General features: G+C 55.1%; 1 protein-coding gene across 1 annotated transcript in view; it reads left to right on the top strand.

The window, feature by feature from the left end:
* Positions 1–293: 293 nt before the first annotated feature.
* IGDCC3 (immunoglobulin superfamily DCC subclass member 3) overlaps positions 294–24,772 on the top strand; it is a gene marked incomplete at its 3' end in the record, with an annotated part of 79,017 nt that continues 54,538 nt past the window's right edge. The window contains exons 1-2 of the mRNA XM_082769169.1: positions 294–605; positions 8,395–8,700. Of these exons, the coding sequence (XP_082625295.1) occupies positions 539–605; positions 8,395–8,700 (373 nt within the window). The 5' untranslated portion in view covers positions 294–538. The remainder of the gene's footprint in view (positions 606–8,394; positions 8,701–24,772) is intronic.

Here is a 24,772-nt window from a genome sequence, read left to right as displayed (position 1 = left end):
AACAGTGGTGAGGGGACACCCATGAGGGCAGACCCCTCAGAGGCGATCCACGCAGCAGCTAACAAGGGGGAGACCCACGAGGGGTCCCCCCAGACCCCACGCAAGATGGGTGCTGAGACACCCCTCACTGACACCGACTCCCACCCTCACTGCTGCCTCCCCCCGGCCGGGAGGGACATCCCCAGAGCCCTGAGAGCCCCTGAGCCGTGACAACCCCATCCCGGCCGGCCCCATCGCGGCGCTGCGGGCGGCTGCACAAGATGGCGCAAGGCGCTGCCCGCCCCCGCCCGCCGGCGGCCCCGCTCCCTCAGCGCCGCCCCCCCGGCCCCCTGCCCGCCCGCCCGCCCGGCGCGGCGGCGTGCTCGCACGGAGGGGAGCTGCTCCGAAATCCGCTTTTTGCCTTTTTCACCCTTTTTTTTTTTTCTTTCTCCCCCCCTCCTCCCTCCGCTTGAGAAAGGAGGGAGGATCTCCGCCTCGCCTCCCGCCCCGGCTGCTCCCTCCCCGTGGGGCGCAGGGAGGCGAGCCCGCCCGGGATGCCATGGCTCCGCCGGGCTCCGCGCTGCCCGCCTGCCTGCTGGGGCTGCTGCTGCTCGCCTGCCGCGGAGGTAAGGGCTTGGGGGGACCGGGAGCCATCCCCACTGATCCATCTATCCGTCTATCCGTCCCCTTTCGGGCAGCGGGGCCACCCCCCGCGCAGCCCCGACCCTAAACCCTGCTTAGGGTCCCAACCCACTGGGTCCCAACCCGGTGGGGCCAAGCCTCGGGCTCCGAAAGCTCCGGGTGGTGAAGCGTGGAGCTGCCCCACAGCCCCTCATCACCCGTGGCATCCCCCTGTGGGATGGGGTCACCCCTGCTGGAAGCTGCCCCGGGTGGGTGAGGTGTTGGTGGGTGACGGTGGCGGCTGTGGGGACCGCGCTGCCTTCAGCCACCGGGCAGGGACGCGGAGGTTGTGTGGGGTTGGCCTGGCTTTGGGTCCGTGCTTGGAGAGCCCACACGAAGCCATCGGAGACGGTGCCCGCTTGGATGAGCCGCCTTGAGCAGCGGGAGGTGGTGGCTGCCCAAGGGATTTTGGGCAGAGAGCTGCCAAACCTCCAAGCATCGAGCTCACGTAACGCCCAGCTCCGCTCCTTCAGCCCCAACCTGTGGTGACACCATCCACCGGACCAAGGCTGAGCTACAAAACCATCAAAGGGGATTTTTTTTCCCCCAGACCTACCAGCCCTGCTGATAAATCGCCGTGTTTTCGCCCTGCTTAAGTACGGGGCTGATCGGAGAGGGATGCTGAGGCAGGCGCTGTGCTGTAGCGAAATATTCCCGTGCCTCCTGCCCTCTCTCCGCTTAGCAGCCTGATAAAGAAAAGCAGGAATTGTTTTAAAACCCTACGAGCAGCCCAGCAGGGTCAGAAGGAGGAAAGTGTGCGTTAGATTAATGAATCGGGAGGTTTGCTGCCTGCTATGAGGGGGGTTTGAGGAACGGGGCTGGGGGCTCTTCCCATAATAAACCTCGCCACGTGCTGCGTGGCAGCCGGTGAAACTCGGGGAATAGAAGTTGGCCACGGATTGCTCTGCTTTATTTTTTGGGGGGGGGGAAAGGTGGGGAGAAGGAGGTTTGGAAAGCAAAACTTGGATGAGCTGAGTGCGTGCCTGCTGCTGTGGGAACTGCCCCGCGTGCTCCTTCACGCTGCCGCTGGGCAAGGCAGCGGCTGCGGGCTCGGGGGGTGTTTCTCTGGCCCTGCTGCCAACCCGCTTGGCTCAGCTTGGAAAGTTTTTCTGCTCTGAGGTTTCCCCCCCCTGCCCTCGATGGGTTTATTCACCGTAGGTGCGGTTAGCGGCAGCGTAACGGCGTCTGTGGGCTCTGCTGCATTTAATGAAGCCCCTGCGCCGATGTTGGCGCCGGAGCAAGGGACGGATGGGGACGGATAGGGATGGATGCTGTGCTTTGGGGACAGATCCTGTGCTCTGGGGATGGATGGGGACAGATCCTGTGCTCTGGGGACGGGTGCTGTCCCTGTCCATGCAGGATGCTCGCTGCCCTGCTCCTCAGGACGTGGCATTCAGCTCCCACCCGTGCGGCTCTCCCGAAGCACAGGCATGGGAGCTGCTCAGCAGCGAGACACTATTTTCTTTTCTTCTTTCTTTTTTTTTTTTTTTTTCCCCTTTTAATTTCCTGGAGCTCTTTGTTCTGGGTAGTGGACAGCTTTTGTCTGTTATTGCTGAGCCCGGCATTCAAAGGCAGGCACAGGGATACCAGAGGCTCCCGGCTCTGCTCAGTAACAGCCTCGGAATTAAGCGTCGTCATTTATATTTAAGTAGGCTTAACTTCTAAATTATTGAAGCCCTAAGCTTTCACTAATTCCAGCTCTGCGTGGCTCTGTGCTCTTGTTTCTAGATTAAAAAAAAAATAGTAGTAAAAATTAAGATTGCCATCTTCTAACCTGGTATAATACCCCCAGTTTTTTTAATTTGTATACCTAGAGGTTATCTGGCGTCGCTTCCCCAGGAAAGCTCAAAGCTGCTGTATGAAATTCAAGCCCGCTTTTGGGCTCTGCCTCTCTTGGGGGGGTTCAACAGGAGGAGCTGGGGGAGCGGTGCTGGGTGCGAGCGTGCCGCCGCCGCGCACGCATCCGCCGGGGCCACCGCCACCAAGCTTCCCGCTGGGAGCACTGAAAAGCCGCCCGAAAGAAAGGGAGAGGGGGCAGCTTGGTCCCCTCCCCATCCTCCCTGCCACCCCCCGGCACGGGGAGTTGAAAATCCTGAGCTAATCACGTCGCTCCTCTTCTGATGACCTGTCAGGCTCTGCGCTGGCACGGCACGAGCCCCCGTGCTCGTTTAAGAGGTGGCGGTGGCAGGGGGTCCCCGGTCCCGGGGACAGCTCAGGTCCCCCTCCCTTCTTTCCTGCTCCAGCCTGGTTTTAGCCAAGCATCCCGGTGCAACCAGCCAGCCCTGGGCCAGCGTGGAGCAGCTCAGCAGCAGAATCTTTGGGCAGAGAGCTGCAAAACCGCTCTCACGGCGTGCGTGCAGACGAGGAAACCTCTCGCCTTCCCTTCTGCCTGCGTGAACTTTCTGTGGCTTCCCTCCTCCTGCGGGGCTGTGTCACGGTGCTGGAGCAGAGCTCACGCTTCATTCCCTAGCCTGTGACAGGGCTGAGGCAGAAGATGCTTTCCTCCGTGCCCCCTTCCCGCAGCCTTTATTTCTTCATGCTTTGCGCCCCTGGGCTTCTGCCCCCGGATATTGTCCTTTTATTTGACCTGACCAAACAACGCAGGAGCCCCCCTCTGCAGATCAGGAATCGCCATCTACATCAATAACATCGGGCAGGAACAGGAATAGTCCGTCCAAAATTACTTTGAAATCACAAACTTATTTGAACTTTCCTGGAGCTTTTAGTTTTACAGAGTTTCGAAACCAATAAATTACGTAGCAGGGCTCATGAAAACCTACCCGGGTCCGCTTATCCAAAAGAATATGCAACATTTTGCTTTTGCAAGAAAATAAAAATAATTGTTTACACATGTTCAGGAGTCGTTGGCGAGCATATAAAACGGACGGTTAAGGAGGCGAACATGTCAATAATTGCACTTTAAGAGAAAAGAGAGGCAAGCGGGCAGGCGCACCGCGCTGGCCTCGCTCTTATCTCCGATATCGCTGCTGCGTCGCGCCCTCTGCTCGAGAGGAGCCCGGTCCCTTAACAACAACCCAGCCCCGCTCCCGCGGTGGAAATTTAAAACCCGAGTTTTAAGGCAGAGTCGGGGATTTGCTGCCCTTTTATTGTTTTTTTGGGCACGTGGTGAAGCTCGCCGCGAGCCGGGAGGACGCGGGCTGCGGCGGGTGGCATGCAAAGATGCTGTCGCACGAGGATCTTTGCCTCTTGAAACCTGAGTGTATGTGAAACGGGAGTGAAGTGCGAAGGGGATGGCTCTGGTTTTGGAGCTAGCAGGTTTTTGCTTCTGGTTTTGAAGCTAGCTGCCTGGGGAAGGCTCTGGTTTCGGAGCTGGCAGGGACCTGTGCTTCCAAGTCGCAGGACGGGAGGTGACGGGGCAGAGGGAAAGGCAAGCAAAGGGAGAGAGCTGGGAGCCTTGGAATCCCCTGGCTGAGAGTTTCAAAGGTTTTAACGTGCACAGAAACTCTTCTTCCTCCAGAAGGACCTTGCCTTTCCTTCCCTTGCTCACCAGGCAGTCCTGCCCCCAGCACTCAAGCCGAATTTCCAGGGCAATGTGATTTTTGGCTGCGGGGCGCCAGCCCTGCACACAGCATTTCCCTTCTCGGCCGCTTTTTTTTGCCGTCCTGGCGCACGCGGCGCTTTCCTGCTCCGTATTTGTGTCGCTGATGCCCTCTGCGGTGAGGCTGTGATCTGGTCAGGGCTGCGAAGCACGTGGGGAATGCAAACAACAACGCGTCCTACGCTGGGGCTGCTGCCCCGCTGCCTCGCCGTGCACGGAGCTACCGTGGGCAATTCCATCAGAAAATGCTCCGTGCCCTTTGCAGCCTCACCGACGGGTTTCTCCCGGCTTGATTTAGGGCCGGGGGAGCCCACGAGGGCTCGCAGCTCGTCCTGGAAAGGGGTCTTTGTGCTGGGAAGGCTTCCTGCTTCCGCGCCGTGTTTAACGAGCGACCTCCTGGGATTTGCCCGGTCTGGTCTCAAACATCTGAAAATTATTTGGGGCCGTTTCTCTGCCTCTTCGGGCTGCGTTTGTTAAAACCTCGGCATCAGGTGGCCGAGAGGGAGGTTGTCCTCACAGAGCCCCCTGCAATCCCCTCGCGAGTGGATGTGGTTTCTGCGCCCTGATGGACAAATCGCTCCGTATAACCCCTGTCCGAAAGGAAAGGGACTAAAATAATCGGAGCTAGAAAACTTTTTCTATCATTTTTCTGGATGCCCTAAAGAGCCAATTCGCGCTTCTCTGCAGTGCTCTTCTCCTTTAGGGTCTGGGTCAGCCTGGAGGAGATTTCGGGCTGCTTCCTTGTGCTTTTGATTGCAGCAGGACCTTGGTGGAGGCCGGGCTTGCCGGCGGCTCGCTGCTGATTTATGCCGCGTGACGCTGGGAACAAACACGGTAAATCAGGAGAGGGCGAGCACGACCCCGCTGCCCGCCAGAGGCCGCTTGCAGGAGGATGCCGGGGTGATGCGAGAGGAGCTGGGGCTGCTGGCGGCTCCTCGCCGAGCTGGGACGGGCAGCGAGGGCCTGGCTGCTCCCACCACCTCTCGTTTTAATGACCCACGTGCTGCTGGGGCTGAGGGGTGCAGGAGGACGAGCCCGGGTCCTGCTCGGGCTCTTTGTGACGTTGAGATCGCTGCTGTGTTTGCAGGACACCAGGATGGGGAAGCCAAAACCGAATGGGAAAGGCCAATGCTAGGCTATGAGCAAGTTCTTTTGAAGCTTTGAACATGAATCACAGTGTCAAGTAAAAAATAATTAAACTTTTTTTTTTTAAATGTACTTCAAAGTGTCTTTTAAGCTTCCCATTAATTCCAAGTTCTTTCTCTCAGCGCTAAATAAATCTCTCGGTTCAAAAGCCCAAGTGCTAATTGGTTTCTCTGAGTATGCCTGTCTGCGTGATCAATAGGGGCAGGAGTTTTTGTTAAATATTTGCACGTATAGCCTCACACTGTACTGCTCGGGGAGATGGTAAATGTTTCTCCAAAGGAGACTTGTAGGATGAGGATCCCAATAATTTTCTCGTGGCCTTTCTGTCACAGCTCATAACGCTTCCTCCCTCCGTCCCGCTGCAGAAGTGAAGCAATTTTCCTTCGTGTGCAGCCTGAGAGGAGCTGATCCTGTCCCTGCGTGGCACCCCTGTGCTGGGCAGGAGGTGCTGGGAGCCTTGGAGCCCTCCTGGAGGTGCCCGGGACGTTGTGTGGGGTGAGGCAGGTTTGGGTACGCAGCCAAGGCTCCTCGTGCTGCAGTGAGCGCACGTGGCCTCAGTGGTTTCCTCTCCCTCGCAATGAATTGTGCTTTTACTGTTTCCATGTGCCACTGACTGCCAATTTCATCGTTTCTGCTAGCTGCAATCAGATATTTGTGCTCAGCCACCCTCCCCGTCCCTTTGACCCTCATCATCCCACAGAGGCAGGGATCTGCGTTTGGGGTCCGTCTTGGGGACCCGGAGCCCCACGGTGCCAGTCTTGGGAGGCCAAACCTCAGTGTCCCTGTTCGAAACCCAGTCCTTGAAAACCATTTTTGGTGTGAGTAATCCCAGGCAGCGGCACTTCCCGACGTGGATACAGCCAAAAGGTTGAAAGGGGATATTTAGGAAGGGAGAAGGAACCTGTAAGGCGCCCAGTTCCTACTGTGCCTTACACCCCGTTTTCTCCAGAGCAGCTGTGCACAGACCTGTTGGGGGTTTGTGGGCCAGTTTCCTATTCCTCTTCCTCCTGGTGCATAGCACTGGCTGATGCAGCATCCCAGAGCCTCAATTCTTCTCTTTTTTGAGGAAAACTTCCAGGAACGTGACGCCGCACCCTGCAAACTTTGCAGAGTGGGACACCGAGGCCCTTGAGGACCAAAGCGGAGATGTCCAAGGCAATTTAGGATCTATCTGCTTCATGATGCAACGTAGGGTGTGCAAAGTGCCAGGGAAAAGCTTTAGGACTTTTGAAGGGCTCCTCCCCGTGTCCTTCAGCATCGAACTGTCTGAGAAGAGGAGAAACTTGGCCCGGAGTTGGGGTGGGAAGCCCATGCCGGGCGCGTGTCGGAGGGCCCCGCTCCTAATTACGAGCGGCGGCGCTTCTGCTGCTCCAGCAGCCCGGAGTTCGGATGCAGAGCGACTGTTTATGGAGGTAAACATGATTAGCTCCAATCACGGGCCCTAATGACGGTTATTATAATGACAGCGATTGTGGGGAGGGCGTGTAATTATGTTGATTCTTCCTTTTATCGTACATCTAATAATAAGCTATTTTATCTAAGAGTCCAGGGGAGCGGGGGAAAAGACGGGGCATTTAACTCATTAGGGGTTTTTCCTGATTGCCTGATCGGTTAAATCCTGAAATCTGCTCAATTGTATCGAGGCAGAAGCCCCCCTGGGCTCTGCGAAGAGGCAGGAGGTGAGGGTCCTTACCCTGCCAACAGGGCCCCAGCACGGTGGGTGCTGTTGAGGTTCTGGCCACTTCGCAGAAAAATGCAGAGCATTCGTCTAATTCCTTAATTTTTACCCCAAAACAAGAGTAATTGGTGGGTTTGTGCTGGCCGCAGTGTACCTTGCAGAGAGGACGCCAGTGCTATCCCATAAAAAAAAACCTGAAGTCACATTGAGCGATGGATCACCGAGCTGGCTGGAGCTCGCCTGACATTTTAAGGCTAAAATGGGTTAAAAAACGTGTGCTGGAGATGTCCATCACCACGCAGGGTTTGCCCATTCCCTGCACACGCTCATACCTTGGCAGCACCTCTGACCCGCCGAGCGCTGCCCCAGCCTCCTTTGTCTGCTCCGTCCATCTGCCCCGGCTCAGGTTGCACCCCGTGTTTATCCCCCGTAATCCAATTTAAGTTGCCGTAGAAAGCGATGGGGGTTTACGGAAAGAAAGGAAAAAAATCTCACCGGGTTTGCTGAGCCAAAAAGACGGGCTTTTTTTTTAATTTATTTTTTTTCCTTTTAGGCTAACTGGCTCCTCTCATCCCTCTTATTTCCACTGTGCATTAACACTTTCCCCCGTTACCCCAAGGCCGTGCCGTGGCTGCTGCTTGCCCAAAGACCTTGCCCATGTGCACCCCAGGTCCTCCAGCAGCCCAATTCCTCCCCAGTTGGTCCCCTGGAGCCCATGGATGAGGGAGAAGCTTTACCACAGGGCACAACCTCTGGAAGCCTCCACCCATGGGTGGCTGTAGCACAGGAGAGCAGCTTTGGAGAGGCTTTTTGGGGGTTCATCTGAAATCCTACTTTCCTTACTCTCCTGGAATTTCCTCTCTGTTGCTCATTTTGATTAAAAAAATCGCCTCCATCCCTGCGTTCACACCCTGTGGATGTTTGTATGACTCCTGTTGCTCGGTCGCTTTTTTGCCTTCCGTGTCAGCGTGCGTTTTGGGCTAATCTTTAAATAACAGCTCCCTTTCCATCGTCTTCTGTGGTGCCTAATCATGCCTGTATGGCAAATTATACCCTAAAAAGGTGCGCTGGACCAGGTGAAGCATAACACGCCACGGTGTTTAAGCATTTTGTTGGCAAAAGAAGAAAATCAGTGCGTATCTGTGTGATGGGAGGCGAGGCTTTGCCCATTATTGGTACAGATCCCGCAATAACTGAGATTTTGAGGGCAAAGCCTCGGGAGGCAAGACATTCCCAAGGGTTTCTGTCATTCCAAAATGTTTTCCCCATCATCACCCTTAGCAGTTGGCCCTTGCTTGGTTTTGTGGACGTGCTGCTGACTCTTTCCTTCTCTCTCCTCCCTGCCTTTTAGATTTCGGCCGTTCCTCCGAGCTGGCGTTCGTGGTGGAGCCCAGCGACGACGTGGCGGTGCAGGAGCAGCCCTTGCTCCTCTACTGCCAGGTGGAGGGCATCCAGCCCATCACCATCACCTGGCGGAAGAACGGCGCCGTGATCGTGGACAGCGAGAACGCCTTCGTGCTGGCCAACGGCTCGCTCTACGTCTCCCGCTTCCAAAGGATCCGCGGGGACGGCTCCTCGGACGAAGGCGAGTACGACTGCGTGGCGCAGAACCACTACGGGCTGGTGGTGAGCAGGAAAGCCAGGATCCAGGCAGCCAGTAAGTACGGGTTTCATCCCAGCTGCACCTCCTGGGGCAGCTCTGCTACGGTGCTGCGTGCTCGGGGAGGGAGGCTTGAAGAGGGGAAGAGAAAGAAGAGCAGGGAGGCGGCGCGGGGATCTGGCGTCTAATCTCTGCGGTTGTCCAGCTGTGGAAGAAGAGCTAATCAGCCTTCTCGGGGGGAGAAAACGAAAAGGCAGCTTCCAGCAGTAAATCTGTCTCGGAGGGGTGAGTTACGGTAAAGTCATGGAGTGAAATACGCCATGGTCCGTGGCTCTCCTGCGGTAGTTTTGGAAGTCCCTCGGCTTTGCAGCATGGTCGGGCTCTGCTTGGCAGGCAGCACACCCTAAACCTTCAGCAGAGACCTTCTGAAGGTCACGGCTTCTTCCCTTTTGTTATTTAAGACAGGCAGTGTGGAGGCAGCAAGGTCTTATTTACTACCCAGCGTGGCAGTGCCGTCGGGGGCAAGGCTAACAACACCAGACAGATTGTCTGCTGGGGGAGCCTGGAGGAGGAGAGAGATGAAAATGTCAGCGAGGGAATGAAATTTAAAGGTGGGGGAGGAAGAATTACAGGGCTGGCTGCGACTCCAGCCCTGCACAGCGCCCGGCTTAGCCCCTTGCACTTGGAAACGCTGCTGCAGCCAGAGGGCTTGGCCCATTTGGGTCATCTGATGATGATTTCCCCCGTGCCAGCTCTGGTTTCAGGGCTGAGTTTGTCCTGGGGCTGGTGGCAGAGCTGAGGAGCTGTGACATGGTGGCTTCTGTCCCCGTGGTGGTGGCCAGCTTTGCCCACAGACTGCCTGCAGGCTGCGGAGGGGCAGCCACCAGCCCTTTCTGCATCGCACCAGAAGTTGCTGCTGGGTTTGATTGATATTCAGCGGGGATGGGGGTGTTCAGCATGGCCCTGAGACCTGGCCAAACGCTGGCTCGTTAAATTAAATTTCACTGAAGTGCTCCCCGACTTGTCTGGGAGGCGACTGCCGCTCTTCTCTGTGTGCAAGCCACTTACACCACTTCCATTGTGCCTGCAAACCACGCCGTGCTTTTTCGGTGCAAAACCTACAGCAAAGTTTGGGGCCAGACCCAGGGTCCCTGGGCTGCAGTCCCCAGCCTGGGGGGCCCTTTGGAGCGCGGCGTCCCGCTCCCCGCAGCGCTGGGGCCCGCTGGCAGCCCACCAAGGGAACACTTCAGGCCTTGTGTGCAACAATTCCCGAGCGCGTGAAGTGGCCATCTGCAAACCTAGCTTTTCAGGCGGGTAAGAAATGACATTGTCCGGGAGCCAAGGGCTTTGGGGCCGCGCCAGATTAGCAGCTGGATCCGAAACGTGGCCGTCTTGCGGCACTAAACCTCGGAGCGCTTTTGGGGGCTGGCTGATGCACGAGCACAATGCCAGGCTTCTCCGACCCGTGAACAGGAGAGAGGAGAGCCAGAGGGGTTACCTTTGGGAGAACGGATTGTCGATAAATACCGCTGCCTCGGCTCCTGCATCAGTGTGTATGGGATGTGCTGCCTGGCCCTGAATAGCGTTTCCTTTTGTAGCAACATGTGAATCGAATTGAGACCGGGATCGTGCTGAAAACCCTGTGGGTCCGTGCTGGCTTCGGGCTTGGTTTGTTGCCATCCCTAAGGAAAGGTTTGGGTGAGGCCAGCACCAAACACAGGCACCTGGCCCCAACACCACGTGCACCTGCTGGCAGCGGGACTGGAACTGGGGATGTCGTGGTGAGACCCCGCATGTGTGCAAGCAAAGATGAGATCTCCCAAAACCAAACCACAGTTGAACCCTTGAGCTCCCGTGTCTTGGGGTGGTTGCACACAAGTCATAGTGATTTTCCTTGCCCCAGCTCCAGATAAGGGAGTAAAACAAGGGGAGGAGGTTAATTATCCTCGTTTTAGAGACGAGGGGAACATTGCATTGGAGCCGTGGGCTCCAAAACCCGAGCACTGAGCAGAGTAAATACTGGGGTAAAACTTCATCCCGGTGCCGAGCTCTTCTCCCCGAGCCTGACATCGGAACACAAAAGCAGAGGAGAAATAAAAACCTTTCACAAACAACAATCCTGAAAGTCGATCAAGGCCGTGCTACTGCGGAATAAAAGGGATCTGACGGAGCCGAGCCCCTCGAGAGCCCCGCTGCACTTTTCGCTGTCTTCAAAGGCCGTGGGGCTCGTATCACCGTTACAGCCCCTGGCTTCGGGTTATTGCCTGGAATATAATCTGCTCGGCTCCTCGGCTCGGAGGAATGTACATATTTGCATTCAGGAAATGCGGGTTGGGTATCATATATTTTTTTTTTATGTTTCAAGTGTACTCGGGCGCTGGGCGCGGAGCAGAATTTAACTGGAAGACGATGCTGCGCGCAGGCTCGCCGTGTGTGCACGGGGCAGGCAGATTAGCTCGGCTTTGCAAGGAAGCCACAGGTTTGGCACAATCTGGAAACTGCGGAGCTGCAAAAATGGGCAGTTTTGCCACAGCAGTAGGTGAGCTGTATGGAGAGGTGGGGAACGGGACAGCCTGTGCTGTCAGCCCCAGCTTCCCCCGCTGCCCTAGGTGAGTCTCGTTGCTCTCCTGCCTCAGTTTCCCCACGGAGCGGGCACTTCTTAAAGTCTTCCTGCTAGAAATTGGCTTGTGACATTTCCTGAACTGCAGTCCTTTGGAAATATCTGTATTTTATCATTGGTAATCGAAGATTCTCGGCGGAGGAAGGTGGATCTTGGCTGGTTTGTGGTTTGGCAGGCCAGACGCTAAACACCTCGATGATATTTTTGTGTCCTGTAACCTCCTTTTCAACAAGTAGGAGTGTGCAAGCAGCATGTGCATGATCGAGCCGAGCAGAAGCCCTTGGCACTTCCATCCTCTGTCTGACATGCTGCCCGGAGCTGTTCCTGTGCCTGTTTGGGCCCTGGTGTGCTGTCAGCAGGCGGTGGAGTGCAGCGTGTTGTTGTGATCCGACCAGGTTACTGAACGCAGACCTTTCCCTGATGGCAGTTTCATAATTTCTCACAACTCTGAGCTGTCTTAATTTAAATCGCTTTGGTAGGCAGCGTCTTCTCAGGTGGCAACTCAGTAAGTACTGCAGTCCGCTCCTTAGGAAGAGGGGCTCCCCAAAACGCAGCCACTTCTCCTCTCCTCACCACCTTTTGCTTGACTCAGCCTTCCTCCACCCCAACTGCTCTTCCTCCTGGCATTTCCAGCCTTTCTGCCAATGCTGTCATTCGACGGAGCCGGCTCCACATCCTCATAAATCACAGCCCGGCCGGTGGAGTCGGCCCCATTGATTCTATCACTCAATAACGAGCAGTCGCCACTAATTGGAAATCCCCATCACACCGGCTCTCGGGTCAGGCTCTGCCCACGTCCGGCCTGAGAGCAGCGATTGTCACCGCTTGATCCGCTGCTATTAAAAAAAAATAAAGGGAGGTAAGTCATTTGTGTGGCTTAGATCCAGAGATATTTCATGAAGCTTGGTGAAACCAAGCCTGCTGGTACCTGAAATACTGCGGGATGTGAGAGTGAGGATGGAGAAGTCAGGGCTGGCAATAAAGGTGCTTTCCTTGTGTCTTGCTGCAGGGCACTGCTTCATAGCCCTGCTCGACACCACACATCCCCTGTGCCTGTCGCTGCTCCTTTACTCCCTTCTCCTTCCTCATCCTGCCCCAAACCCCGTTCCCTCCCAGCACATTTCGAGGCCATCCCTGGCCTCCCCCAGGACAGGGGCTCAGCTCTGCCATCTCCCCGCAGCCCCCATCCCGGGGCTCTCCCTGCAAACACACCGAACCGCGCCCCCCAGGCCAAGGGTCTCGAGGCCATTTGGAAAATATCAAAAGGGGGCAGGTCTGCTGAATATGCATGCCTGCGAGTTGTTTTCCCTCGCTAAGCTGCCCGGCGAGGGGAGGAGGTTGGGAATCGCGGGGATTTTAAAGCAGCCGAGATCTTCCCAGCGGTTCAGCTCCTCCGCGCGCAATACATTCAGGGTTTAACCTGCAGCCCCCTTTCCAGGCTCCGGGGTGGTGGGAAGAGCTGCTGAGCCCAAATAATGGCAGCATTTATAAGAGTGTAGAGACAAGAAGGAAGTCTAAAAGGATTAGGGAGAGACAAAGGGGGCTGATTATTTTATGGGTCACAATACAAGGCATTAGAGCGAGATCACAAAGGGATGTAATTACAAAAGAAGGCCATACTGGGGGGATCAAACCGGGATTAGAGTGGGAAATGTTTTTACACAGTTTTGTTCCACTCATTATGAAGTTAGCATTTGAAATTAAGGTTTTAAAAAAGGTGGCACCGGAGTTGTCCCCGAGGTATTTCCTGGGCAGTGCCACTGTTCGGATGCGGGCTCCCAGCTCCCACCGCCAAGTCACGCCGCCAGCGCCCGGCGTTTGCTGCTGGTTGCTCCTGCACGCACAGCACCCGGACAAACAGCACGGCCCTGCCCCGTGCTCCTGCTTCCACCGAGGGAACCCCTTTCCACAGCTGGGAACGGGGTGGGTTTGTGAGGACAGGTCCCAGCGGCGCCAGGCACGTGCTGGAGGTAAAGGGATGCTTCGGAGGTGCTGCTCTGGAGCCGTGCTCGTGTCCCTCCCAGGATCTCAGGGCTGATGTTCACTTGCACTTTCTTGCAGTTTAGCCCCTGGTGTTGTTGCACGCCAAGTTTCTCGCATCCACAATCAAAATTTGTATTTATTTTTCCCCCATTTTCTTCGCGTTTCATGCTCTTTCTTCTCAAATACTGAGGAGTGAGCCTGAGCAGCGGGGCTTAGCCTGGTACCAGCGGTGTTTCTCTGCCTAATGCCTGTGCTTTGAATGCTCCCAGCTCTCAGGAAACCCAGAGCACATCATGGGCTTGTAGCAGAGGTTCCCAGGGGAAGAAATACCCATGAGGAATTACTAAAAAAAAAAATAATAAAAATGGAGTGAAGCAAAAAGACGGAGAGAGGATAGCAGGGAGGGAAACGAGTGGGTTATTTCTCTCCATCAGCCCTTTGGGCTGCCTCCAGGACACGCTGGCTGCCGTGCCGCTGCCTCTCGCATCCCTCCTGTTGCAGCGTTTGGCCCTGCTTGCGCTGCAAAACGACTGCACGAGCCGAGGAGCCGCCGGGGGGGAGGAGGAACGGAGAGATCTGGCTGGAAATTTTAGTCGATTTGGGGGATTAAAAGAGTTTGTCACTTACCACCCGCTGCCTTTCAGTGTCGGCGCGGAACAGCCAGCAGCCATCCTGAGACGCGAGCACATTATAAGGCCATATTTCTCTCGGCTGCTCGTTTCTGAGCAGTGTGAGAGTTATTTAAATATCATCCTGCGCCTCTCCGCCGGGCTCCTAGCGGGGCCGCGCCAGCCTCCGCTCCGGCAGCGTTATCTCTCGTATAAGAGGGGGTTTGCACTGCAGGCAGCAATGTCACTTAGTCATTTACGGAAAGCTCAGGGGAAATATATCAGAAGAATTTCATTAATGGCAGCACTGTTGAGTTATTTGTCTCAATTAACTCCGGGAGCACAGCTGAGGAAGTTCTGACGTCTCCGCCGCGCGCGCCCGCTCCCCGGCTCATCCCCCGCGCCCTCCGGGGGTCCCAGGGGAGCCGCTGGCCACGGGGTGGGCACGGACACCCCCACACCAGCTGTTTGTGCACCCCCCCCTGTGTGCAAACTGCAGCTGGGGGCAGGCTGCTGCTGTTTCCCCTTTGCTCAGGACCCTCATTTGATGGGGACGCGCTTCGTCGGCGCCTTCACTTCCCCAAGTGCCTGCCAAGAGGTGAACGCGGGGATGGGTTGGTGCTGGGGGCTGGGGGCTGGGGTTTTGCTGCCCTTTGCTGGCCAGGCTGGGAGTAGGAATTGGTTTTTGGGGGTATTTGGCTGGAGAAATCGATGCTCTTGGTCTCATGGGTCGCAGCGGGTGCCTGCGAGGTAAAAGGACTGCGACGCTGCAGCTGCCCCAGAGCTCTGGGCCTGCCCGTAGCCGAGTTACTGAAAACAGAAATATAAATAAATAAAGGGACATAGAAAGCGTAGAGAAAGATAAATGATTCTGTCAAGGGCGTGTGTTTGGTGCTGATCCCAGCTCGCAGCTGCCCGCTGTGAGATTGGGATGCCGGGGACCCGCTTTTTGAATGTTTGGGGTCTTTTGGTGCAGCGGCGAGATGAGCAAGGGCAATCCTCCCAAATGCCCTCTCTCAGCTGAGCCCCTGCATGGAACCGGAGCAGTTTCCCCAGGACTGCGGGTTGGGAACTGGTCCACGAGCTCCCCAGCACCGAGGTTTGCCAGATCCTGGCTCTTCCACACCAGTTTTGGCTTTGCCCTCGGCCGCAGCCCCGTTGCTGGGGAGGGAAGCGGCTCCCGCTCCTCCTAGGCACGGCATATGGTTTTCAGAGAGGTTCTTGCTTTAAACCCAATTTTACAGTTGGGTTGACTGAGGCAAAAGGAGGTCAAACGATTCGCCTGAGGTCACTCAATAAGTGGCTCAGATTAAATCTCAACCCACGACGCTGCCCGTTCCCAGCGCTGGCTGTGCCGGCCGGACCAGATGGCCTCCTGAATGCGGCGTCAAGATCCTCGGCTTTTTCTCTACCTCATTGTTCTCCATTGTGGGCTTCTGAATGCAGGACCTTGAAAGTGAGAGTCATTTGGATTCGCCGAGTCCGAGTTATTCTGTTTAATGACATGGATTTGCAGGAGAGGGCTTAGACGCGCCGCTCGGCTCCAGGGGTTGGGATTTTGCGGAGATTTACCTCTTCGCTTTGGTTTTCCTGACGTTAAAAGTCTCTCTGCTAAAATTGCTGCCTTCACCTTTCAGCTGTCCCACTGCTACCTGTGTAGATTCATCCATGGCGAGCTCTGGCCCTGGTCCCGGGGGTGATTCCCTGGGGGGGTTTGTCCCAGCTGCTGCCCCGCTCTGAGCTTTCTGTGCCTTCCCCCTGAGCTTGGCCCTGGGATGACACCAGGGGGTCAGTGCTGGCTGCTGGGGGATGCACGATGCCGTGTTCAGCTCCGGGAGGCTGCAGGCACTCGTGTTAGCCCTGGAAACACACACGGAGCTGCTGAAATCTGCCCCGTGATCCTGCAGGACGGCCCACGCATTGCTCCCAACAGCAGTAGGGCCGCGGATGCAGCCGAAGCAGCACGAAAGGTATTGCTGGACAAGCTCAATCCCAACCCTTTAAACCCAGGAGCCGCCCAGGAAAGCATCCACATGGCTCCAAAACCTCCGTGGGAACGCGGGAGGACTCCAGGACGTGTCCAGGAGGGGCGATGCTCGGTTGCGGGATCCTCCCGTGCCCCCGCATCCCTCTGCGGGGCCGGCGCCGCTCCCATGGCTCAGTAAGTTGGCACCTCCCGAGCCCGCCGTGATTAATGGTGTTTTTTTGTCAGTCCTGAGAGGCCCCCATTATGGCCCTTTGATGCTGCGTTTCGCACTTAGCACTGTCACTGAGCTCAATGACGGATTTTCACAGGTCACGGGAGAGGGACAATGGATCGGGCCACGTTTGGAAGAAACAAATGAAATTTTCCTGCAACCGAGAGCACTAATTAAGAGCCGGGATCAATTTGGATGTACAAAAGAGATAGTTTTAGGCTGCTGGTGTGTAAATGAGCGGCGGGGCTGCGGGAGCAGAAAGGGCTGCGTGCGTGCATGCTTCAGCTGCAGCGTTGTGCTGCACTTGGTCGATACTTCAGTGCTTGTTTTGAGGGAAAAACCGAGTATTTTGCTGCCTGCCATGCCCAGGACAGGGCAGGGACAGCAAAACACGCCAGGTCAGGTCGTTGTAGGTCCCAGGGAGATGTTTTTGGCCAGCAGATGAGCACAGGGCACCCTGAGGATGGTGCCCACCTCAAGCTGGAGCTCTCCCTCCCAGGGATGTGCTTTGTGGAGACTGCAGAGGAACAGAAATTTGGAGGAGCAAGGCCAGAGCGAGGAGATGTGGGCAGTGGGATGGACCAGAGGGGGTGAAGGGAGGCTGGGGGTAAATAGAGTGTTAGTGGGAGAGGGGGACAGTGAAATCCCACTGGGGAGGGGGCTGTGAATGAGGCAGGGAAAAGCTGAGGGTGTTCACCTGTGGGGTTCGTGGCTTTGCTTTTTTTTTTTTTGAGCAAACCTACAAGGCGATGGGGCAGAAGCAGCAGCACTCCCCTCCTTCCCCTCCTTCCTCGGGGTGGGTGCCCACTGCCATTTCTTCTCCCAGCATCTCCTCTGGCTCTCCCTGCAGCCGTCCCATCCCACAGGAGCTGGGGCTTGGCTCCAGCACGGCCTCAGAGGCCCCTTGGGGATTTCAGAGGTGAGGGTGCTCGCGAGGAATTTGTCACAAAGTGATGGGGACTTGTCTGCATCCCAGGAACCAGCCGGGGGTTCGGAAGTCCTTTCAGAGGGAGGCAGCATCCCCTGCTCCGTTAACCCAGACCCCAAAGCCTCTTAGGCAATTCATTTTAAAAACTAGCCTGGGTGTGTGCGTGCAGAGGTGTCCGTGCACCCAGGACGAGTTTCTGGGGAACGTGTACAAACCTTTGCTGCTCTCACGTGCAGTTTGCTTCTGTCTGCAGCACCTCTGCGGGGCAAGCAGGGTTTGGTCTTGCCCAGCACCCTGCCCAAGGGAAGGCCGCTCGATTCTCCTTTTGCTAACTGTGTTCCCCCCAGAAGGAGAGATTACCTGGTCCTCCAAAGAGCTTCCAGCGTGCCGAGAAGTCTGGGTGACTCACAACTTTTAATTAGCTCTCCTGACTGAGGCCGGATCCCTCCCTCCCTTCCAGAGGCGCTGATTAGAATTACAATGAAGATAATCCAAACTGTATGTGGAGGGCTTTCTGTAAGCGGAGAACAAAGCAGGACATCCATCTGGTGAGTGTGAGCCCATAATACCTTTCTGCTCATTTCTGCAGTGCAACGGGAGCTGGTTGGGACGGAAGCAGGCTCATTATTTCGGCAAGGCTCGCTGCCACGCAGAGCAGGAACCTCAGAGGCACCGAAACGGCTGCTGGGGAAGGAGCAGAGCTTTCATTTTTAAGCCCACCTTTGCATTTCTCCTTGTTAAAACCCACAGCGATGAGGAGCACCAACCTCAGCGAGCGATTAACGTGTGAATGAGAGACACCCTCAGTTTCAGAGAGGCTAATCAAAGCTGCAAGGGAGTTTTTAGCAGATAAGTGCAGGCGAGCTGAGCCTGTCCTGTACCAAACACCCCAGCAGCAGCTGCACGTTCGCTGTCCTTGGGTAATCTCCGAGGACACAACCTCCTTTCTGAGTGCTGCTGCTTAAAATCTCATCTCCGCAGAGGACAGAGCTCCTGCCTCTAACATTTTGCCATCCCCTGGTGTGCTGCCTGTGCTGGGAAGCTCTCCCTGTGCCTTTGGATCCGCTCCCCACGCTGGCGGAGAAACGCAGTGGCGAGCCCTCGGCCGCGGGGCTGCCCTGGCTTCACGGTCAGCTGGGTTTTGCCAGGCTGCTCCAGCACGGCGAGAGGACGGGCACGTCGTGGCGGGGCCGCCGTGGTGGGAAAGGACCAACAAAAAGCCCTTGTGGAGCCCCACACATGCTTCCCCCCTGCCATGGCAACAAGTTCATCCTCCGGCCAGCGCAGGGCTCGGCTGCGGCGTGGTGATGCGGCCGGGAGCCTGTCCAGCCTGCGGCATCCCCAGAAGAAGAGGCAGGAGGGATGGGGATGGCTTTCATGCCCAGAAAGTGCAGGCTGCAAAATTTAGGCTGCTGCTTTGCTAGCCTGGAGGGATGGGAGCTGCTTTCCAGCCTCTGGGCAATCCTTTCGGCCACCGATAGCCCTCTAACAGAAGAGCCCAGGTCTAAGGAAGCAAGGATTGAACACGAGGAAGCTGTTCCCTCATTAAAGCTCCAAGCAGGAGCTCTAAAAATCCCCCCTCCCTGTGTACCAGAGCGAGGTGCAGCGCGTGCTTTGAAGGCGATGCCTTTTCAAGCCTGGATCCCAGCTGCTGGAAGTGCTGCGAGCCGGGCGTGCTGGGAGGGTGCAGCTGGTGCAGCTCAAAGGGCAAATATTATCAGCTGTTGAATCGCGGAGATTTGAGACGTCACGCCAGGGGCTTTGCCTGCCGATGTGCGGGTGCATGCTGTGAGATTCATAGGTGGGATGTTTCTGGAGAGCTGCTTCGCTTCTGTAGGAAAAGGCTTAAAAGAAAAAAAGTGGAAAATAAACACGGTGTGGTATCGACAGCTTCTAGCACGTGAGACCTGTGAGGCAAGCTGTCTCTCCCCTCCCAAAATGACAACATCCATTCTGAATTCTTGATATTAAAAACCCACTAATTAATAGGTCCTTTAGATCATCTATTTTAGCTGCTCTGATACCCCGAAGTCCTGTCCCTGGCATATGTGATTCATTGAGAAAAAAAAAAAGCTTGAAAGCATCACTTTCAACATATCGAGAGCGAAGGTTGCTGGAGCTGCAAAACACTGAAAGTTGGGGCTTCGCAGCGCTGCCAGACATCACAAGATCCTTGATGAAACGAGGAGAGCTGGGAAAGCCGAATAAACCGCCCAGCGTCTTCCATTTCGGGCCCTTGTCATGTAAATAGGCTCCAAGCTGCACGTCAGATCCCGCGGGTGAGCGAGCGTAATGTAACATTAAAAATAAGGCAGCAAAGCCCCTAACGTGTGTGTTTTGGCTGTCTTTAAACAGGCAAAAAAAAAAAAAAATACGCTCAGAGGAGCTGGGATGGGCCGAGAGGGCTCCTCGTTACCGCCAGCTCCTGATGCGGAGAGGTGGCTGCCGGGGCTTGGAGGAAAAGTACTTTAATGCTACATAAATATAATTGCTTCGATGAAATGTCTTTAGCCTCCTGAGGGAAGTTGTAGGCTGCTGAGCCTTTAGATATGAATGGGCGACTCCGTAATTGCTATTGTTTCGGAGACACATTAGGAGGGCCTAACGCTGATCACTTCTGGCACGCCGGGGAAGCGGCGCGATGGCACCGCATCGCTGCGGTCTGCGGGGTGGAAAACTGACAATTGCTTTGGGACTGGAAGTTTCTTTCCTAATTAGATCGTGGGCTGGTGGATTTTACTTTTTCTTTTTCTTTTTTTTTTTCCTGCTGGTATGCAGAGCCACGGCATCGAGCTCTTTGCAATTCAGGCTTTGGGTAATGAGCCTGCAGGCAGCGTCTCGGAGGAGTGCAGAAGGCTGTGTTTGGGGCGGTCTCCTGACTCTGACAGGGGACAAAATACCTGGTTCAGATAAAAGGCCGAGGCGTGGGCACTCAGAATATTTTAGCTTTTTAACACTGATAAGGAAAATGTTCTTGTACATGGGTTATGCTCCCATCTCTGCGTGCAGCTATGTTTAAAAATCGGGATCCGGGCTTCCATGCCGTTGGTCAGCCACGGGGACACTCCTCAGCTTCCTACTGATGCTTGCTTCCCCTGCAGTGGTGTAGCCTCAAGTGGTAAATCTTGGTCCTATCCGGGATTCATTCTCATTCTGGAGACTTTTCCTGCTTTCAGAAGCCTCAGCTGTCTGCTTTTAGGCTGTTTTTTCCCATGGGCTTGTTTTTTAAGGAAAGCGGGAGGAGTCGTGTAATCCCTGGCATGCAGCAGACAGCCCCAGATTACTAACACACCGTTTTTCACAGCGAACCCAATCCTGCCCATATCACCCAGCCTCCATCCCGTTAACCAAGACGAACCATTACGTGAAAACTCTACATACGGCCACGCCAGCTTTTTGCTCCAGAAAGGTGAGGAACGAGGGGCAGCGAGGCAAGGAAAATCCCAACTTAAATCACCTTCTTGTGTCCTGGCAGCGCTTGGCTGAAATCCAATGACAATAAGGGCCCGGCGTGCCAGAATTTGCAGGCAAATAACACTTTTCCACCACGACATCCCTGTGAGGTCCCCCCCCAGCAGCCGTCCTCGCTGCCACTCATCCCCTGGGTCCAAGGAAGCTGTCGGGGAGGGGGGGGACACGTCTCCGTGTTGTGATGGGGTGCGATGCAAACATGAGTGACAGGGTGACACTTTGACAGCTTGGCTTCAGGTTCCTCCTGCAAATGTAAATACGTTCATTTGAATCCAATTTACACAACCGCGAGTTTTTAATGGGGAATAAATGGAGGCTTGCTCAGAGGTGAATTGTGGGGATTTATTTTTTTTTTTAAATCTGGGGGTAGTTGGGGAATTTTTATGGGTTTGGAGTCAAAATATCCTTAGCATCGCAGAGGTCAGAGTGGTTCCCATCCTCATTTGCTTCAATTAGGTGTTTTTCCATCAAATTGCTTTGTTTTCTCCCCGCTTAACGCTAATCCCCATCTGAGCTGAGAGACAGGCAGCAATGAAGTTCATTAAATGCACCTATTGAGCAGCTGATAAAATTGAACCACAGGCCCATCCTCCTCAAATCAAGGACTCTTAACCAGCCAATAGTCCATTTTATCTTTTTCCTGAGGGCTCTAATCTGTTGCTCTTTCCCACCCGGAGACCTGCTGTATTTCTGCTGGGGCGAAGCCGCTGATTGCCTCCTCAGGTGGGAGCGAGGGCAGCTGGATCACACCTCCGAGCGTGATTTATTCAGACAGGCTCAGCACCTTGGGGATTTCTCATTCCTCATTAACGTTCCTGGGGCTGATTCCTCCATGAGATTTGGGTGAGTCAAGCTGGAAGGTGCAAACTCCAGCCCCAGCTGGGCTCCTGGGTCTCTGGAGGGAACGCAGCTCTCCAGGGGTGCTCATTTCTCCCCCATCTCTGTTTGCTCAAGTGCTCGAGGCTTCCTTTGCAGTGAATTAGCTGCTTTTGCCATGCAAAGAGGATCTCCATTTCGAGGTGGGTTTATTATGCCTGCTGGACAGGGCGGACAGATTCACTGGGGTCACTGGGGGCTGCTTTGTCCAGGTGCTTGAAGGGCAACTGCAGCCTTCAGCTGGTGCCCATCAGCATCGTTGAAATGACACCAGCACCTCAGGGGCCTGATGCTGAAGAAGTAGCTCTCCTGAGGTGTGGCAAGGCATTTTTGTTTGGGTCCTGCAGTGTTTGATACAGGGATCATGCAGACCTTGCAGCTGTAGGCATTCGGCCTCTGGCTGCCTCGAGCTCAGAGGTGAGCCACAGGCTCTTGGCAGGGCTCTGGTTTCACCCCATATTTTGTCCCTCTGTCCCCTGCAGCACGGGGCAGGCGTCCCTCCAGGGATGGAGGGTGTCACCCAGGATTTCCAAGGAATAGCAGATTGCTTACTCCTCACACTGAGACCTGTGAATGCCCCTGATGGATGCTAATTAAGAATCTGCTTCCTCCTCCTCAGTTTTAAGTGAAAGGGTGGCAAGGTAAAGTGGCAGTCAGACCTCGTTTATCTTAATGAGAAGGGTCGGGAGATTAATTGAGTTTTGCCTGGTGAGGGTGTTGGAGCCTACCCTGTGTTTGTTGGCAGGCATTTCTGCGGGGTGGGCGCACGGGGCTTGGCTTTTCAGCAGGGTGCTGTGCCTACGTGGGATTTAGTGCCCATGGCCTCTGGAGCCTTCCTGAGGGAGAGAGGCTTCAGAAGAAACCCAAGAGGCTTTCTAGTAAGTGTGTTGTGGCTGTGTAAGTGATTTGGATAACCACATTGTGAATTTTGCAGGCTTTTCCCCAGGTAGCTGTGTCGAGCACGTGCCTGTGATGTGCGCTGTGCCATGCGATGCTCACTTCGAAGCTTTCCTGTAACACTTCAGACATTTAGCCAACGTACTTAGGAAATACCAGCCAAAAACGTGACTGTTTTTACATTCCAGGCTCTCACCTTGTACTTACCACTTCTGAGGTTTGTTTGACACGATGCTGACATATTTACAGTGTAGTCTTACTGTATATAGACGGAGTAATCAGCCAGTCACTCAGGGCTGCGCCGACCAGGCAGCACTAAAGCTCCCTGGCCTAGTTCACGTGCAGCTCCGTGCTGTGTGTGCAACCTCATTTCTCGAGCCTGTTTCCTAGGTATTGAACGTAGACCCAAGCAACACCTACCCCTTAATGGGCCAGGCTTCCAGCTGGTGTACATCAGCGCAGCTCCGGCTGGGAACAGCCCCGTGTCCACAAAGGAGGATGCCGAGAGTAGTGAGGGAATGCTCACGGGGCCAGCGAAGCAGGTGAATGCTATCACTGTTGTTTTTCGGGGGGGGATGTGAAGGGATAGGAGGGGCAGGACAATGCTGAGACAGTCCGGAGCTCTGTTGCAGAGCTGATGTGGAGCATGAAAGCCTCCAGCCCCTTGTTTGTGCTGCGTGCCCTGCCTGGGGGGGATTCAGCCCTGCTCTGCTGGACTCATTCCTGATTGTTCAAAGCCAACGTCAAAAGTTCCCATTCTATCTCGAAGCTTTTTAACATACAGATGGTGAAAAGTTCATTAACTATTGCACTTAACTGACTTAAATTCTTAAATCCCCTGTGTCTGTGAGCACCGGGAGCTGGGGATATCTTTCAGGCTCTGTGAGGAGCAGGGTTGTTGCTGCCAGCTTTCCAAAGAGCCACATCTGTACTGGGACATAAATTCTAGTTGGCCCAGAGTATTTTCATGCCATGGTCTCCGAGTACTCTCTGCTCGTGCCTTGTTCCCAGGCAGGGAGGCAGGATCAGGCCTTTTGGAAGAGGGAAGCAGCGATGTATTTTGTGTGGTGTGAACATCTCTAAGATTACCTGCAGCAAAATCTTTGCTGGCTTCTTGCTTGTGCACCCACTGTGTGTTTTGAGGCATTCAGCAGCTCTGACGATGCTTCTTAGCAAAGATTTTACTTCTCCACCACACACGGTGTAGTGGGGCTGGGGTAGGGACTGTTCCCTGGAGTGAGCCTCCTCCACTTGGGGACATCACCTTGGGTCCGAGGCACCTTGCCCTGAGCTGGACTTGCTCATAGCTCTTTTCCCAGTATGTGACCAGTGTGCAGCTGGAGATGCAGGCAGTTATTTTCCAGCCAGCCTTCTTTCCAGCCTACTGCTACCCACGGGGAGAGAATTTTCTCCTTCCTCCGGAGCGCGAGACCGCATTGTTCCCGGCACCTGAGGCATGCAAAATCCCCCCTGCCATCCTGGAGGAAGGGTCCGAGGGAAGCCACGGCTGATTAGAGAGGCCAGAGGAAAACACTGGCCCAGAAACTCGCTTGTGTTACTGTGTAGGGAGAAAAATTGTCCCCTCTGAAGATCAGGGGACACGCAGCAGGGATCCCAGGAGACCGCACCGGCCCCGGGACAGTTGCGCTCTCCAGCTCGGTCTGCGGTGAGCCCAGCGGGGGGGACACGTCCCTGGCTGGCCTAATGAGACCAGGCATGTGTGACATTTTTATGACTCCTTCCCCAGCTATTTCCTCCAAGTTTTGTAGTGCTTAAATTGGATTCCTTCCCCCCCTCAGCCCCCCGGTGGTGTTGGCAAAGCCATCTGCAGGCGGAGGAGCGATGCAGAGATAATGCTCGCAGGCGCGGGTCTGGCTGGCTTCATGGCTCTTGCATCTTTCCTTTAGGGTTTCTCTGCCTTTCTCTGACTTTTTGCCAGGCACGGACGCATCCCCCTGGGCATTTCCCGTGGCCCTACACTGAGGGCTGCCCCCCAGCTCTTCCGAAGCTTTGTCGCAAGAGGCGTTTCGCAGCAGATGTCCCAAATGAGCATTTCCCAAGTTCTCACCCCACCACCGGAGATATTCTCAGGAGAGGCATGCTTCAGTTTTATAATGTAGATGAGCCTTCCCCCGGTGCCCCCCCTCCAGTTTCCAGCCCTAAAAAGTAGGCGGTGAATTCTGGGGCTTGAGGGAGGCACAAAAGCCTGCGAGAGTCCCGGGGCATTGTGCAAGGTGGGGATTTGCAATTTTAAGCAGAGGGCGAGGGAATTGGCGTGATAATTGTGTACAACACCTACGGCACCTCTAAATACAGATATATTTTTTATATAAAACCTCTCCTCAGTTCTGGCCGGGGTTGCCAGACCACCCGGTCCTGCACAAACAAATGAGGTAGAAAGTCCGAAATTCCATCCCTGCCTTTCGGGGCTTGTCTGGGGAATTCCTGAGTAATGGAGGTTGAATTGGGTCACGAGGGCAGCGGGGAATAAATCTTCAAAGGTTAGCTCTGGCATGAAGTCTCCTTTTTAGGCATGTCAGGGATTCTT

The sequence above is a fragment of the Aythya marila genome, assembly GCF_965140915.1.
Source record: "Aythya marila genome assembly, chromosome: 11".
Classification (NCBI taxonomy): Eukaryota; Metazoa; Chordata; class Aves; order Anseriformes; family Anatidae; genus Aythya; species Aythya marila.
This window is presented reverse-complemented; position numbering and strand designations above follow the sequence as displayed.